At 47.9% G+C, this 15,998-nt stretch overlaps 2 protein-coding genes across 3 annotated transcripts in view; one reads left to right on the top strand and one right to left on the bottom strand.

Moving 5' to 3' along the window:
- The window catches only part of LOC105479403 (synemin), a 30,812-nt gene extending 19,410 nt beyond the window's left edge, over positions 1–11,402 (top strand). The window contains exons 3-5 of one of the 2 annotated variants that reach the window (XM_011737335.3): positions 2,473–2,543; positions 5,129–7,575; positions 8,512–11,402. In XM_011737335.3, coding sequence (XP_011735637.2) covers positions 2,473–2,543; positions 5,129–7,575; positions 8,512–8,820 — 2,827 coding nt within the window. In that variant the 3' untranslated portion in view covers positions 8,821–11,402. Of the gene's footprint in view, positions 1–2,472; positions 2,544–5,128 lie in introns of both variants that reach the window. The other variant, XM_011737334.3, reaches the window with a different exon arrangement.
- A 700-nt stretch (positions 11,403–12,102) lies between these two features.
- Positions 12,103–15,998, bottom strand: part of LOC105479405 (tetratricopeptide repeat domain 23) — a 111,003-nt gene continuing 107,107 nt past the window's right edge. Inside the window, 3 exon segments of the mRNA XM_011737337.3 lie at positions 12,103–13,860; positions 13,862–13,910; positions 15,088–15,170. Of these exon segments, the coding sequence (XP_011735639.2) occupies positions 13,792–13,860; positions 13,862–13,910; positions 15,088–15,170 (201 nt within the window). The 3' untranslated portion in view covers positions 12,103–13,791.

The following is a 15,998-nucleotide window of genomic DNA, read 5'->3' as shown; positions in this document are numbered from 1 at the left end:
TTCTGGCTTCTCCTCAGAGTCTTGTTGGTGACTTCGCCGTGTAGTCCTGGGGCTGTGCGGAAGGCTGGTGGCTGCCATTGGGCTGGGCGTGCCACCCTAAGCATGAACTCAATGGCCAGTGCCCAGCCGGGTGCTCACAGAGAGTAAAGGTGACATGTGTCCCTGCCTGCTAGGATCCAGCCATTGAGAGGACACAGATGAGGGACAGCTCCTTCTCCAGCAGGAGCTTCTTACTCTCATAGGAGAGCTCTGCAGGGCCATATTGGATGAAATCACAAAGAGAATTTACTTTCATTAGTATGGCCCGGAGGGTCTATCTGCAGGATTTATGCTTTCTGAAATTTGTATGCAATACCATGGTCTCTAGCCTCACTGGGAGGCTTAGCGATATCACAGGGGAGGGGGCTGAGAGCTCAGGCTGCCTGGGTTTGCATTTTTCTCTTTATTGGTGAGCTGTGTGCCCTTGACCAAGATGCTATCTCTGCGCCCCGGTCTTCTCACCTATAGAGCGAGGATGCGGCCACAGGCCCTGGGTTGGTGGTGGCTCCGACTGTAAGTACAGACATGAGAGTGACCACAATGCATGGTGCTCAGTGTTGGCCAGGGATTGTACAGGCCTAGAAAGGGGAGGCCGTGGGGCTGTATCTTGTCTCCTGAACCAGGCCAGAAGCCCCACGCAGGGCTGGTGCCTGTCTCTTGTACGTCAGGGTCCTGAACTCTATGAAGGTTTGGTGATGCTTTGGAATTCTCCTGGAAGAGGAGCAGAACCATTCCCCTTGGAGGGGTGGGGAAGACATATTTTTCCCTGGACAGCAACATACCTTCCGTTCTAACTTGGGCAGCTCGAGGGAGAGGCCCCGTGGTACCCAAGGTTGGCAGCTAAGCCAGGCCGGGAGGATCTGAACTGGAACCTAGTCTTTCTCCCCACACCCTACTCTAGCTCCTCTGCTGTAGGACGCCACCCCTTCTGCTGCTGTCATCCTGGGGTGCAGACCCTTGGAGCCTAGCTTTATCCTGAATGTTCCTCTGATTATATAGACCTCAGAACTTTCTCAGCAGTGAAAGCTGTTTGCGTTCCTGGAACCTAAAATGCTTGGTCATGGGGGTGTGGGATTAATGGGTTGGTGTCCTGTTTCCTGGCTTCTGCCCTGAGCCAAGGGCTGGGGCTCTGGACTCAGGCGCCTGCCCATCCCCCATCCACACACCAGCACTCTGCAGTCACCGCTCCGGGGCGGGCCCGCTGTGTGCACCTTCGGGAGAGCGCCTCATGCCTTCCTTGCTTTATTCCAGCTGCCCACAGGGTTCTCATGTTCATGGGGCTCACCATGTTTAACTAGAGGGATATACAACTCGGTGTAGTTTGTCCAAGCTGCCAAGTCCCTGCTTGGGGGTGGCGTCCTGCTCCATTTTTCTGCCCAGCTCTCAGCCATAAGATGGGCATTTCTCAGTGGGCTCTGGTTCTGGATGCCTTTTGCCGTATGCCGTGCGTTTCTTGGAACCGGAGTTAGTGACTTCACATGTTGCTCTAGCAACTGAGAAACTGTTACACCCAGAGCCGCCAGCAGCCCAGGGGGTCTTTGTGAGTGACTGGCTGACAGGCATCCCGGGCTAAGCCCTTCACCAGCAGGCTGGGTCTGCTGGGACCACTCTCTCCTCAGCTCTGGGATCTGAAGCAGTAGACATGAACAACCTGATGAAACCTCTATAATTTTAGAACTTTGGAGCAGACGTAGTCAAAAAAATCACCTCATTGGGCACTTCTCACCATTTTGTTAAAGGAGATAACAGGATGCCAGTTTGGATGAAGTGAGGCCCCGGGACTGGCATTGGGAGGGTGCTGCTGACGGGGCGCTTTAGCACTGCCTTTTCCATCTGCCTGCCTTCTGCTGCTTTTTGTCATCTCCAGGATGACCCCCTGGAAGGCAGTTTGAAACCGCAGATGCAGTTTGGCTGCCTTACAAGTGTAGTCCCTGCTGTGCTCCTGGTCAGCCCTCTGCAAGCTGCCCCCCAAGCTGTGACTCCAGGAAGACCCCAGTGGGGGGTATAGCTGCTCTGGGGCCCTCTAGCCTGGGGTGACAGGCCATGCCTGGGGCCCACATTTCTCCAGTGCCCCCATGCTCCTGCTCCTCTTCACCCTGGACTGAGAAAGCTTTCTAGAAGGGCTTGGCTCGCCAGTACTGTTGAAGCCCTAGCCTGGTCATTTTGTTCATTGGGCTAGTAGGGGTTGAGCGCCATGCTGGGCGCCAGGGATGTGGCGGTGAGCAGAGCAGGCGGCCTGGCCCAGGTCTGCTGAGGCTGGTGGGTGGGCTTGCAAGCCCTATGGTGCAGCCCTGCCCAAGCCGCCTCTTCAGGTAGAAGTCCTAAAACATGTGACACTATGGTCATTGGCACATACCACATAATACGTTTCATTAGAGGCACTTCTTACTCTTTCATTTCCTAATTAATTATGTTTTAAAATTATTTTTACAGGGCCTTATTGGAAGGAGAAAGTAATCCAGAGATAGTGGTCTGGACTGAGCACATTGAAAACATGCCATCAGGTAAATAAAAGCTAATGATTTAACTTAGCTTTAAGCATCTGAACTGTCTATTCTGTGGCTAGATAGTAAAGCACCATCATCTGGAAGAACGGGTTAGATACGGTGTTTAGATAACAGGAGTTCATCTCTCATTTAAGTACCAAATAGATTTTAGTTTAGTGTGACATAATTTCAGTTATGTGAAGGAGAATGTTTGGGAAGGTGCGTGATAAACTTGGTCCTCTCTTGACAGGATGCAGGAGCGGAAGGGGCTGATGGCACTGGGCAGTGTGAGGGCGAGGAGGAATGCACATGGACTTGTGTTTCACACCCCTAGAAGAGACACTCCTTCCATTTCCAGACCAAGGGGTTATGGTTGTTACACCTGTAGAGGGAGGTATGGCCTTGGAGGGCAGGCAGGCAGTACTCTGGAACCTGCTACCCTAACAGGAAAGAGATCCGGGAGTGGTTACATTGTGTCCACCACCCTAGGTTGGTGTGGGCAGCTCAGGAAAATGTATCTTGGTGCCTTGAAGACTATCTTATTCAGGCCAAGAGCCTCAGGACAGGGCCCTTCCTTCCTATGGCTGCAGAACTGACATAAGATAATTAATGTTCATTAGAAAGATCCTAAGAAACTGAGGGATAACTTGTTTTTTAACCTTTTAAAGCCCTATAGAATCTTAAAGAGCTCTGGCTAAGCAAGTGTCGATTAAATTACGTATAGAATGTTGAGTTCACACCTTAGGCAGCATGGTTTTAGTCTTCCTTGTTTCTTTTAGGCACCTCATGGATTTGACACGTCGCTGGGTTGAGAATAATATTCGGATTCTAATAATCTATAACTGGAAGGGATCTGGTCTTAGACAACATGCAGCAGATTTTCTTTCTAATTTTGAGAGGAAGTTTGAAAAAAGCAAAGGCGTTCATGGAAGGGTAGGCATTGGTCAGCCTGCCTGGCATCAGTTAACATATGACATCTCTAAAACAAGAATTAACTCCCCAGATTTCAGGATTTACTTAGTTACCTACATTTTTAACCTGTTGATACCTAAGTTTGGACATCCATCATGTAACCTAAAGAGAGGGGAGAAGGAAGGGACAGGCCCAGGAGCTCTGAGGAAGACCAACAGTCTAAGTAAGCCAGGGCCTTGCTCAAATTTTCCCAGTTGTGATTTGGAGCCGAGGGAGAGCACATGGAGGGGCTAATGGCTGTTGCTGTTAACTTGCTTCATTCATTCATTCATTCATTCATTCATTCATTCATTTTTCAGACTTCTTGAAGGAAATAGAGACTTAATATTTGTAAACTAAATTTATTCTGGAAATTACATATTATGCCAAAAGCTTTAGAATAAAAATTACTAGTTGGGAATTTTTTTATTAGACTTTGAGCTTCTAGATAGTTGTGTTCTGTTGAATAAATGTACAGATAAGTTCCTCAGGTAGTGAATTTATCAGTACTTATTAGTGTACTTGTGTTTCTTTTGTAATGTTGCATAAAATAATGTTGGCCACTTGCCCACTAGCTGATAGACCTAAACCCAGTCTGTAATATTCCATATTTCTTGTTGAATCTTCATCATAAATGAGATGGTTCCTGCACTGTTTCATGGGGGTTCATCTTCTGGGACTTCTCAGTTGGATCAGTAGGATCCGTTGACCTGAAAAGAGGAGTCTTGTAGAAAATGTCCTGGCCTGGTCTCTTTCCTGTATCTTGGGATTTGTCCAAAGGAGGCCTCTGGCCTTGGCTGCCATAAGGGGGAGAGAAGGCCTTGTCCCCGCTGAGCCAGCTGGGGTGTGGGTAGACACCAGGGGCACTCTCGGGGTGGATGGTGCTCCTGGCTATGTTCTAACCACCAGCTGCCATTCCTAAAGAGCAGTTTACCCTGCTGGGGTTTGGATACCCCAAAGGGTAGCACTGTCTGCAAACAGCCTGGAGCAAAGCTGGAAGCCCTGAGGACTGCCTCCCAAGTTCAGGATCATGACACTAAGACAGACTGGGGTGTTTCTGCACTGGCTCCTTATCAGATAAGAAGGTTGTTAAGTGTAAAAATAAAAGATCAGAAATCTTAAAAAAGTTAAGTTATTTAATACTTGGCCCAATATGGAAATCAGTGAAAAATAAGAGTATATTAAATAGTGGAGGATAGTGCTATTTGGTGTTTAATCATGATATACTTTTAATTATAGAGCCCGTCTCTGCTAAAGTAAGTAAATTAAACTTACCTCAAAAAGCAGAAATTAATGATTTCAAAATATGAGACTGTGAAATTTCAGCCTAAAAAAACTGCACCTCTGACCTCCTTGGGATATGCATTGTGCTTTAGGATTAATGTTAAGATGAGTGAGTATTTTAACATCAGTAACTGGAGAAATGCGTTAGGCTGAAGTATTTGTAGTGCTGCCTTTTATTGTAACAGGATTTTGTAAACTGCCAAAAAATAATTTGGGCACCGAATGTAACTGATTTTTATAATGAGCTTTCTGTGGTAACGGTATATATTTATTATGATGGGATGGGATTTGACTTGCAACAATACTTTTAGATGGAAAAGGGTAATGATGCCTGCCATTTTAATGAACTGTTTGTTCAATTTCTACAGAATTCAGAAACAAATCCTATCACTATACCGACTCACTGTTACAGAGGGAAAATGAAAGAAATCTGTTTTCAAGGCAGAAAGCACCTTTGGCGAGTTTAAATCACAGCTCGGCACTGTATTCTAACCTGTCAGCACACCGTGGATATCAGACGGGCACATCTGTTGGAGGTGATGCCAGAGGAGGCTTCTTGGGCTCGGGATATTCTTCCTTGGCCACTACCCAGCAGGAAAACTCATACGGAAAAACCGTCAACAGTTCAACTAATGTCAGAACTTTCTCTCCAACCTATGGCCTTTTAAGAAATACTGAGGCTCAAGTGAAAACATTCCCTGACAGACCAAAAGCTGGAGATACAAGGGAGGTCCCCGTTTACAGAGCTGAAGATTCCACAGTTGCCCGTGAGTCGTACCGGGACCGCCGAGACAATGTGGCGGCAGGTGCTTCGGAAAGCACACGGTCAAATGAGAGGACCGTCATTCTGGGAAAGGAAACAGAAGTGAAAGCCACAAGGGAGCAAGAAAGAAACAGACCGGAAACCATCCGAACAAAGCCAGAAGAGAAAATGTTCGATTCTAAAGAGAAGGCTTCTGAGGAGAGAAACCTAAGATGGGAAGAACTGACAAAGTTAGATAAAGAAGCGAGACAGAGAGAAAGCCAGCAGATGAGGGAGAAGGCCAAGGAGAAGGACTCACCGAAGGAGAAGAGCGGGCAAGAGAGAGAGATCCCGATTAGTCTCGAAGTATCCCAGGACAGAAGAGCAGAGGTGTCGCCGAAAGGTTTGCAGATGCCTGTGAAGGATGCTGGTGGCGGGGCGGGTAGAGAGGCAGAAGCAAGAGCGCTGCGGTCCACGTTGGGCACCAGAGATGCCGCTGGTTCTCTGCAAGGCGATTCCATGACAGAAACCGTAGCAGAAAACATCGTTACCAGTATCCTGAAGCAGTTCACTCAGTCTCCAGAGACAGAAGCATCTGCTGATTCTTTTCCAGACACAAAAGTCACTTACGTGGACAGGAAAGAGCTTCCTGGGGAAAGGAAAACAAAGACTGAAATAGTTGTGGAGTCGAAACTGACTGAGGATGTTGATATTTCTGATGAAGCTGGCCTGGACTACCTTTTAAGCAAGGATATTAAGGAAGTGGGGCTGAAAGGCAGGTCAGCCGAGCAGATGATAGGAGACGTCATCAACCTTGGCCTGAAAGGGAGGGAGGGGAGAGCCAAGGTCGTCAACGTGGAGATCGTCGAGGAGCCTGTGAGCTACGTTAGTGAGGGGAAACCAGAGGAGTTTTCTGTCCCATTCAAAGTGGAGGAGGTTGAAGATGTGTCCCCAGGCTCCTGGGGGTTGGTTAAGGAAGAGGAAGGTTATGGAGAAAGTGATGTCACATTCTCAGTTAATCAGCATCAAAGGACCAAGCAGCCCCAGGAGAACACGACTCACGTTGAAGAAGTGACAGAGGCAGGTGATTCAGAGAGCGAGCAGAGTTATTTTGTGTCAACTCCAGATGAATACCCGGGGGGGCACGACAGAGATGACGGCTCGGTGTATGGGCAGATCCACATCGAGGAGGAATCCACCATCAGGTACTCTTGGCAGGATGAAATCGTGCAGGGGACTGGAAGGAGGACACAGAAGGATGGTGCAGTGGGCGAGAAGGTTGTGAAGCCTTCAGAGATCCCAGCGTCCTCTCTGGAGGGGGACCTGGGTTCCACTCACTGGAAAGAACAAGCTAGAAGTGGTGAATTTCATGCCGAACCCACAGTCATTGAAAAAGAAATTAAAATACCCCATGAATTCCATACCTCCATGAAGGGTATCTCCTCCAAGGAGCCCCGGCAGCAGCTGGTGGAGGTGATCGGGCAGCTGGAGGAAACCCTTCCCGAGCGCATGAGGGAAGAGCTGTCTGCCCTCACCAGAGAGGGGCAGGGCGGGCCGGGGAGCATTTCCGTGGACGTCAAGAAGGTCCAGGGTGCTGGTGGCGGTTCCGTGACCCTGGTTGCTGAAGTCAACGTCTCACAAACTGTGGATGCCGATCGGTTAGACCTGGAGGAGCTGAGCAGAGATGAGGCCAGTGAAATGGAGAAAGCTGTGGAGTCAGTGGTTCGGGAGAGCCTGAGCAAGCAACGCAGCCCAGCGCCTGGCAGCCCAGATGAGGAAGATGGAGCGGAGGCTCCCGCTGCTGGCGCTCGCTTCAGGCGTTGGGCCACCCGGGAGCTGTACATCCCTGCAGGCGAGAGTGAGGATGCTGGTGGGGCCCCTCACAGCTCGGGGCAGCACGCTCGCCAGGGCCCAGTGTCGGCCACTGTGGAGGTCAGCAGCCCCACAGGCTTTGCCCAGTCACAGGTGCTGGAGGACGTGAACCAGGCTGCAAGGCACATAAAACTCGGCCCCTCTGAAGTCTGGAGGACTGAGCGAATGTCCTATGAAGGACCCGCTGCAGAAGTGGTGGAGGTAAGTGGGGGAGGCGACTTAAGTCAGGCAGCGAGCCCGACCGGAGCCAGCCGGTCTGTGAGGCATGTCACGCTGGGTCCCGGTCCAAGTCCACCGTCCAGAGAAGTCATCTTCCTAGGCCCTGCCCCTGCCTGTCCGGAGGCGGGGGGCTCACCAGAACCTGGCCCGGCAGAGTCTTCTGCAGATACGGACGGACTGGGGAGGCACAGCACATTTGGCTCCAGACAATTTCATGCTGAAAAGGAGATTATTTTTCAGGGCCCCATTTCTGCTGCAGGGAAGGTTGGTGATTATTTCACAAAAGAAGAGTCAGTGGGTACCCAGACTTCTGTCAGGCAACTCCAGTTAGGCCCTAAAGAAGGGTTCAGTGGGCAAATCCAGTTCACTGCTCCACTTTCAGACGAGGTGGAAGTGGGTGTCAGAGGAGATTCTGTACACATGGAAGGGTTGCCAGGGAGCAGCACATCCATCAGGCACATCAGCATCGGGCCTCAGAGGCATCAGACCACCCAGCAGATAGTTTACCATGGGCTGGTTCCCCAATCGGGGGAGTCTGGTGACTCAGAGAGCATTGTGCACGGAGAAGGCTCAGCAGATGTGCACCAGGCCACTCATAGTCACACCTTAGGTAGACAAACCATTATGACTGAAAAGAGCACCTTCCAAAGTGTCGTTTCTGAATCTCCTCAGGAGGACAGTGCAGGGGACACGTCAGGGGCAGAAATGACATCGGGTGTTAGCAGATCCTTTAGGCACATTCGACTAGGTCCTACAGAAACGGAAACCTCTGAACACGTTGTTGTCCATGGACCCGTGTCCAGAACATTTGTGCTTGCTGGTTCAGCGGACTCCCCTGAGCTAGGCAAGTTAGCAGACAGCCGCAGAACGCTAAGACACATTACACCAGGGCCCAAAGAAACTTCGTTTACCTTTCAGATGGATGTGAGTAACGTAGAGGCGATCCGCAGCCGGACACAGGAAGCGGGAGATCGCGGTGTGTCTGACCATGGTGCCTGGACAGACGCGGACAGTAGGAATGACCGGGCAGTTGGCATGAGCTTTAAGGCCTCTGCTGGGGAAGGAGACCAGGCCCATGGAGAACAGGGCAAGGAGCAGGCCATGTTTGATAAGAAGGTGCAGCTCCAGAGAATGGTAGACCAAAGGTCGGTGATTTCAGATGAAAAGAAAGTTGCCCTCCTCTATCTAGACAATGAGGAGGAGGAGAATGATGGGCATTGGTTTTAATAAGCAGAAACATTTTGTCTTAATGGCATCCTGTTGGCGACATGCCAACATCCAAAGGCCTTCACTTTAAGAGGCGGGGGGAGTCTATGAAAATCTCCCCTTTTTTACTTTCTTAAAGAGTACTCCAGGCAGTGTCAGTTTCCTTCATAGTTACTCCGTAAAGGTTTCCAGTTAATCCGTGCCTTAAAAGGCACTGCAATTTTATTATTGAGTTGGGACTTTTACAAAACACGTTTTTTCCTGGAGTCTTCTCTCCACTTCTGGAGATGATTTCTGTGTTTTGCACCTGGTCACAGACATGGCTTGCATCTGTTTGAAACTACAATTAATTATAGATGTCAAAACATTAACCAGATTAAAGTAATATGTTTAAGAGTCAATTTTGCTTGCATGTGCTAATATGAAATAACAAACTAACATTTTAGGGGAAAAATAAATACAATTTAGACTCTTTCTAAAAAGTCTTTTCAAAAAGAAATAGGAAATAGGCAGACTGTTCATGTTAAAAAAATTTCTTGCTAAATAATTTCATCTTTAGGAAAAATTTACTGGCCATATAGAGTTAAATTCATGTTAAGACTTGAATGAATTGCTTTCTATGTATAGAACTTTAAAAAATATAGTATTTATGGAGAGGACAGCTGTAGTCTGTTGTGATATTTCACATTCTATTTGCACAGGTTCCCCGGCACTGGTAGGGTAGATGATTATTGGGAATCACTTACAGTACCATTTCAATTTTTTTGGCACTAGGTCATTAAGTAGCATACAGTGTGAATACCTTTTTTTTGGTATAGCCTAAGTTCTGGAGTGGCCAGTTCCTATCAGACTGTGCAGACTTGAGCTTCTCTATACCTTAGCCCTTAGCACTCAAACATTTAATTTCACTGGTGGGAGGTAGACCTTGAAGACAATGAAGAGAATGCCGATGCTCAGACTACAGCTGGACTGGCAAGCTGGCTGTGTACAGGAAAATTGGAAACACACAGTAGACCATGCCTCCTAAAGACGCCTTTCCCAACCCTTCATTCATGGGATGCAGGTCTTTCTGAGCTCAAGGCTGAAAGATGAATACAGTAACAACCATGAACCCACCTCATGGAAGCCTTTTTTGCACTTTCAACAGAAGTCATTGCAGTTGGGGTGTTTCGTCCAGGGCAACAATCTATTAAATAGAAGGATGTTTTGGGGGAAGGAACTGGATCTCTCTCCTGCAGCCCAGCACTGAGATACCCAGGATGGGCCTGGAGGATGAGAAAGGCCCCCATGCTCATGGGCCGCAGAGTGTGGACCTGTAGATAGGCACCACCAAGTTTAAGATACTGGGATGAGCATGCTTCATTGGATTCGTTTTATTTTACACTTGGGTATTGTTTTAAAGTTTCCATCTGTAAAGTGTGGCATCATATAAAAAGAGTTTTGCTAGCAGCACAGCATTTGTTTAGTCCAGGCTAGCTTCTTTCACATAATGCTGTCTCAACTGTACTTCCTGTAACACAGTATCATAGCACTGACTGTAGTGCACTGAGGAATAACAGTCTGAGGTAGCACCACCCTCAGGCAGGCTACAGTGAAGGCACTGGAGGGTCTTCCCTCTCAGATTCACCTGGAGGCCCTCAGACCCCCCAGGGTGCACATCTCCCCAGGTCCTAGTAGTGGCTACCCCAGGTAGTTTCCGGAGAGTGCATTTTCTTCATTGATAAGTGGAGGAGAAATGCAGCACAGCTTTCAAGATGATATTTTAAAAACACCAAGAATCAGAGTATGGAAAGAAAGTTCATTTGAATTGCAAGTTTAAACCTTTGTTGTCCATCTGCCAAATGAACTAGTGATTGTCAGACTGGTATGGCGGTGACTGCTTTGTAAGGTTTTGTCGTTTATTAAAGTGTGTCGTTTCTAATGCAGTCAAAGATGTGCTGATTTTGTTTTAACTGTAACAAGTAATGGTTTTTGGATAGATAATTGATCGGTGAGAATTTGGTCAAGGTGACAGCCTCCTGTCTGATGACAAGACAGACTGGTGGTGAGGAGTCTAAGTGGGCTCAGTTTGATGTCAGTGTCTGGGCTCATGACTTGTAAATGGAAGCTGATGTGAACACGTAATTAATGTTATAACCCACTTCTATTTACTTTGTGAAATATCGTGAATCTTAATTGTCATCTGCAAGTTTGGAACACATAACTTCAAGAAGTATTCTGCCAGAAGTATTTATAAGTATGGAATCATGAGCTATTGTTGGTTGCTAAATCTGTGAATCACCCAGGAGTGTGCCCTTGACATTGTGACAGGTCACCCCAAAGCTCCATGTCCTTTAAAACCAGTCACTCTGGACACAAGAGAAATCAACTTCGTGGTTGGATGGGGCCGGAACACAACCAGTCTTTTTGTATTTATTGTTATTTAGACAAAACAGTACTCACTGAGTGTTTTTCAGTTTCCCACTGGTTGTTTTGATATTGTTTGTTTAAGATGTATATTTAGAATGGCATCATCTAAGAAGCTGATTTTGCTAAACTCCTGTTCCCTACAATGGGAAATGTCACAAGAATGTGCAAAAATAAAAATCTGAGGAAAAAACCCACATTGTTCTTAAAGAGAATGAATATTTTCAGTAGATTTTGATGTTTCCTTTAAACTCTAAATAAAGAATCTACGTGTTTACATGCATGTTTTTAGTGTAGCAGAGAATTACTGGGCAGAATATATATGAAAAGTTCCAGTTTTCTAATTCCTCCCCCGAATCAGAACTCAATATTGGGAGCACAGAGCTAGAAAGCACGGCAGATAGAGCATAAGCCAACTGGCTTGTATTCAGATACACACTGGACAATTTGTGGTAAAAATGTCATCATCACAGCCTGAATGATTAGTGGCAGTAGGGTACCACCAGCCATCCCATTTGGGATGGAGAGGTTTCTTGGGATGTGGGACTTTGAGTGCTAAAACCAGGACTGTCCTGGGCATACCAGGGCATACCAGGACTAAGAAATGGCCATGGCCATTTCTTGAAAAAATTGAGGTAGTTTGAGACAAAGGAATAGCTAGATATCTTTACCTGTTTGTAACCTTGTAGCCCTTTACCAAAAATAGAAAAACACAAGTAGCTGTAGTCTTCCTCTTTTGTTGAAGTCAACAGAATTGCCAGATGGGAGACATTGAAGGGAACATTCCTAAATTCATTGTTTCCTGGGGTGGGGTGGGATGGGGGCGCTAAATTTTAAAAATGTGTTTTAGTTTTTGTGATTCCAAGATACCCTTCAAGAAATACAGAAAGGAAGAAGTAACATCATAATTAACATTTATTTAAAAAACTCAGCAGGGACTCAGTTCAGGCTGCTGTAACAGAAAGCCATAGCCTGAAAGGCTTAAACAACAAACATTTATTTCTTACAGTTCTGGAAGCTGGAAAGTCTCAAGGTGCCAACAGATTCACTTCCTGGTGAGGGCTCTCTTCCTGGCCTGCAGATGGCTGCCTTCTCAGTGTGTCCTCACATGGTGGAAAGAGAGATCATCTCTCTGGTGTCTCTTCTTATAAAGCACTAATCCCATTTATCAGGGCTCCACCCTCATAACCTAATCACCTCTCCAAGGCCCCATCCTCTAGTACCATCCCTTTGGGGATTAGGGCTTCAGTGTGGATTGGGAGCATATGAACATTCACCCCTTAGCAGACTTCACCCACGTCAACTAGATAGGAGACACGGTGAGTAATGACCACATCTTACACCTTTTTAGCACACTGCTGATGTCCGACAGGCCTGGGTGTGGGACCAGTGTGTACCAGCAAGCATGGTCTGCAGGGTCAGCTGTCACGCTCCTGAGGAAGACAGTGGACCCTGCTTCTCTCCACCCTGTCATGGCTCTATTAAGTTTCTTTTCCCCATCAATACTGGAGGTGGTGCCCTGCACAAATGGCCCCAGGGTGGTTCGGATGTCCCACTGGGGGCTGGAGGGGAGGGCCCTGTGCTGCAGTCTGCTGTCATCTTAGCACTGGCCTGCAGCCTCATGGCCATAGGGGAGGGAGGGGAAGGGACGGCACTGCCTACACCTGCACCCCTACCCCTGTGTGTTCAGTCCACCTCGATCTGGCACTGGATCTTCTTGTTGACATCGTGGAGAAAGGCGCTCAAAGCTTCCTGTTCGACTTTGCCATCCTCACACGACTATGGCCTCCTTCCAGGAGGCTGAAGACTACTGTGTACACGATAGTGTGCCAACTCAGGAAGCAGCTCCAGGTGGCGTCCAGGTTTGTCCTGCCTGCAGTGGAGGCCACAGGAGGGATGCGAAGCAGCAGGGAGTCTGCGGTCCTCCCCTGGCAGCCTCCTGCTAGCCTTTCTTTTCACTCCCTTATACCTTCCCCCCGGACCCAGGCCAAGTCAGGTGTGTTGGCCTCCTGCCCCTCCTACTGGGCTCTTTCCCAAACCCCTTTTCAGGCTTCAAGGAACTCTGAGGCAGGCTGCACTTTGAAGACACATGCTGACACCAGCGCGTTCAGGTTTCCCTTTATTAGCGTTTTCTTCTCATGTTATTCTCAATCCCTATTAGCCTCCTATAAGAAAGGGCTTCCTTCTTGAATTTCACTGTTCCAGATCTGATTCCAGACCTATGCAAGGAGCTGTGTGTACAAGCAGATGTCGGGCTGACTCCTGCACAGGGTGCACCAAACTTTTGAAGAGAAGTTTTTCAGCCACAGTAGTGCTGATGGGTAAAAATTCTTTGTTGGCAAGAAAAACCACTTAGGTGATAGAAAGAAAACTGCTTTATAGCATATATCACCCTGAAGGGCATCCACTGTCAAAATGTGGCCAATGGGAGGCTTACGGTCTCACTGTTGCACGTTGGGGCCAGCAGTTGGCCTTGGAAGTCTGTATCCTGACTGTTGAATTCCATTTTCTAGGTGGAGACAGATTTATACAGCACCCTAAATGACAGTGCCCAGGAATGTCCTAGGCTTTTTCAGGGTGGGGGTGTCAGTCTGCTGTTGTGCCGGGCCGGGCCTTCGCCAGCATGGTGTCCTGAGGGATGCTGGTGCAGAAAGACCACTTTGGCTTTCGATGCCTGCCTTGGCTTCGCAGCAACCTTGGGGGCCCTGCAGACAAGCAGAAGTTGGGGTGATTGTGGTGCCCCTCAGCCCCCACACCGTTCCCATCCAGCCTTTGCTGCCCAGCCGGTGCCCAGACCTATTTATGAGAAGCCTCGGGAGGGGCTGTAAATGAGAGGAGAATTGTAGCACAGAGCATAAAATGAGATGTTTTCCTTCCATCTTTTATTTTTTATTAATTTTTGTTTTCAAACAGAGTATCACTCTGTCACCCAGGCTGGAGTGCAGTGGCCCAATCTCGGCTCCCTGCAACTTCCGCCTCCCAGGTTCAAGCAATTCTTGTGCCTTTCAACTTCCTGAGTAGCTGGGATTACAGGCACATGCCACCGCACCCAGCTAATTTTTGTATTTTTAGTAGAGACAGGGTTTCGCCGTGTTGGCCAGTCTGGTCTCAAACTCCTGGTCTCAAGTGATCCACCGCCCTGGCCTCCCAAGGTGCTGGGATTATAGGCATGAGTCACCTCGCCCGGCCCCGCCCATCTTTTAAAATCACCTGTGACCATCCCCACTGAGCTGAGGCACTCAACCCTTAGCTGTCTTGGTGAGCAGGACATGGGTGAGGAGGATGGTCAGGGTTGCGCTGGAGGCCTCCCTGGCTCGCCTTCCCTGCTGGCCAGGTTTTCTCTGCTCCAGGCTGTGGCCCTGTTTCCCTGAGCACAGACTCGGGCAGCCCTGGGGCTGCTCCCTGTGAACCAGGATTTGTGAGGTGGGCCCTCCACAGCAGAGCGCTGGGCCTCTGCTCAGGGGCTGAGAAAGGACGTGGTGGGCCAGCCTTTAAGGTCAAGTCAGTGAACTCTCCAGCTGCAGTCCTGACAGGCATCTGAGGGCAGAGGGAAGCCAGAAGCAGGGCTTGCAGGAGGCCACAGGAATTCCTGGGGCCCTCCCCCTGCAGTGGGTGCCTTAGCCTGCAGGGGCTGGTCTGCAGGAAGACAACTTCCAGCATATATTTCTGACTTAAAGGATGAATTTGAAAAAAAATATCTGGGCAAGGAATTTATTTTACAACTTGGGTTTCAAAGGAACTTGTCCTTTATGGAAGTTATGGGAAGTCAGTAAAACATTCCAGAGAAGGTTCCACAGAACCTTCTAGAACCAGCTTCCTCTTGAGCTTCTGAATGGAAAGGGAATGAGATACTCAGAGAAAGTGTGAGGGAAGCCAACTCACGTGGAGAAGATGCCCATGGCCTGCTGGGTGGCCAGAGTCCTTTTGTCCTGTGGTCCGTATAAGAGGGTCTGGATCTGGAGACACTAGAACACCAAGCAGCTATCATAAGGCTACGGAAATGTCGCTGAGAGCAGGAAAATAAGGTCTCCCTTGAATGAGAGAAAGATCACTTCATTCTTAGACCCTGCTGTTATGGAATTACCACGTTCTTGGGGTTTCTCCTAGTGACTGACCTTTGATTTGGATGTTCTGAGGGATCTAGGCAAAAATGAACAGTTTTAGCACTATTTCACAAAACTCTCTGTGACTTATCTGTATGTAAACAATATATTTAAAAGTAGTATTTTTAAAAATAAAGGCAAGAACCTTGGTACTGACCAGAGCATGGGCTCTAGTTTCTATTTTTAAATGTGGCCCTTGCTATAGCCTGGAAAAGATAATAGATTTTTTTTTTTTTTTGTAAACACATACTTTTATTAATACATGGGCTTTCTATACTGTTTACTACACAGCAATGTCTTAGTTATTAGGAGTCAAATACTCAGCTTATGGATTATCCAGGGCTGGCTTTGGCTTGATTTCTCCCTTCTGCTTACTTTAAGTCTTGCCATTTGATTGCTCGTCCTAGGCTAGGGCAAATCGAGGAGAGGAGAAAGATTAAAGCTGTGCCAAAAATGGCCAGAATCATTTTGAGAAAGAATGAGGTGCAGGAACTTGCTTTACTGGATGCCAAGACCCTTTTATTTTTTATTTTTTTAATAAAGTAAGACAGCACGTTAGCCAGGGTAGACAAAAAGACCAGTGGACAGGGCAGAGAGCCCAAGCCTTGACAGATGACAGAACTGACCTTGCAGGGTTGGTGAGGAAGAGGTGGGCTAGTCAATAAATGGTACTGGGACCACTGGTTTTCC

The sequence above is a fragment of the Macaca nemestrina genome, chromosome 7, assembly GCF_043159975.1.
Source record: "Macaca nemestrina isolate mMacNem1 chromosome 7, mMacNem.hap1, whole genome shotgun sequence".
Taxonomy (NCBI): Eukaryota; Metazoa; Chordata; class Mammalia; order Primates; family Cercopithecidae; genus Macaca; species Macaca nemestrina.
Note: the sequence above shows the minus strand (reverse complement) of the source record. Positions and strands in the feature narration are given on the sequence as shown.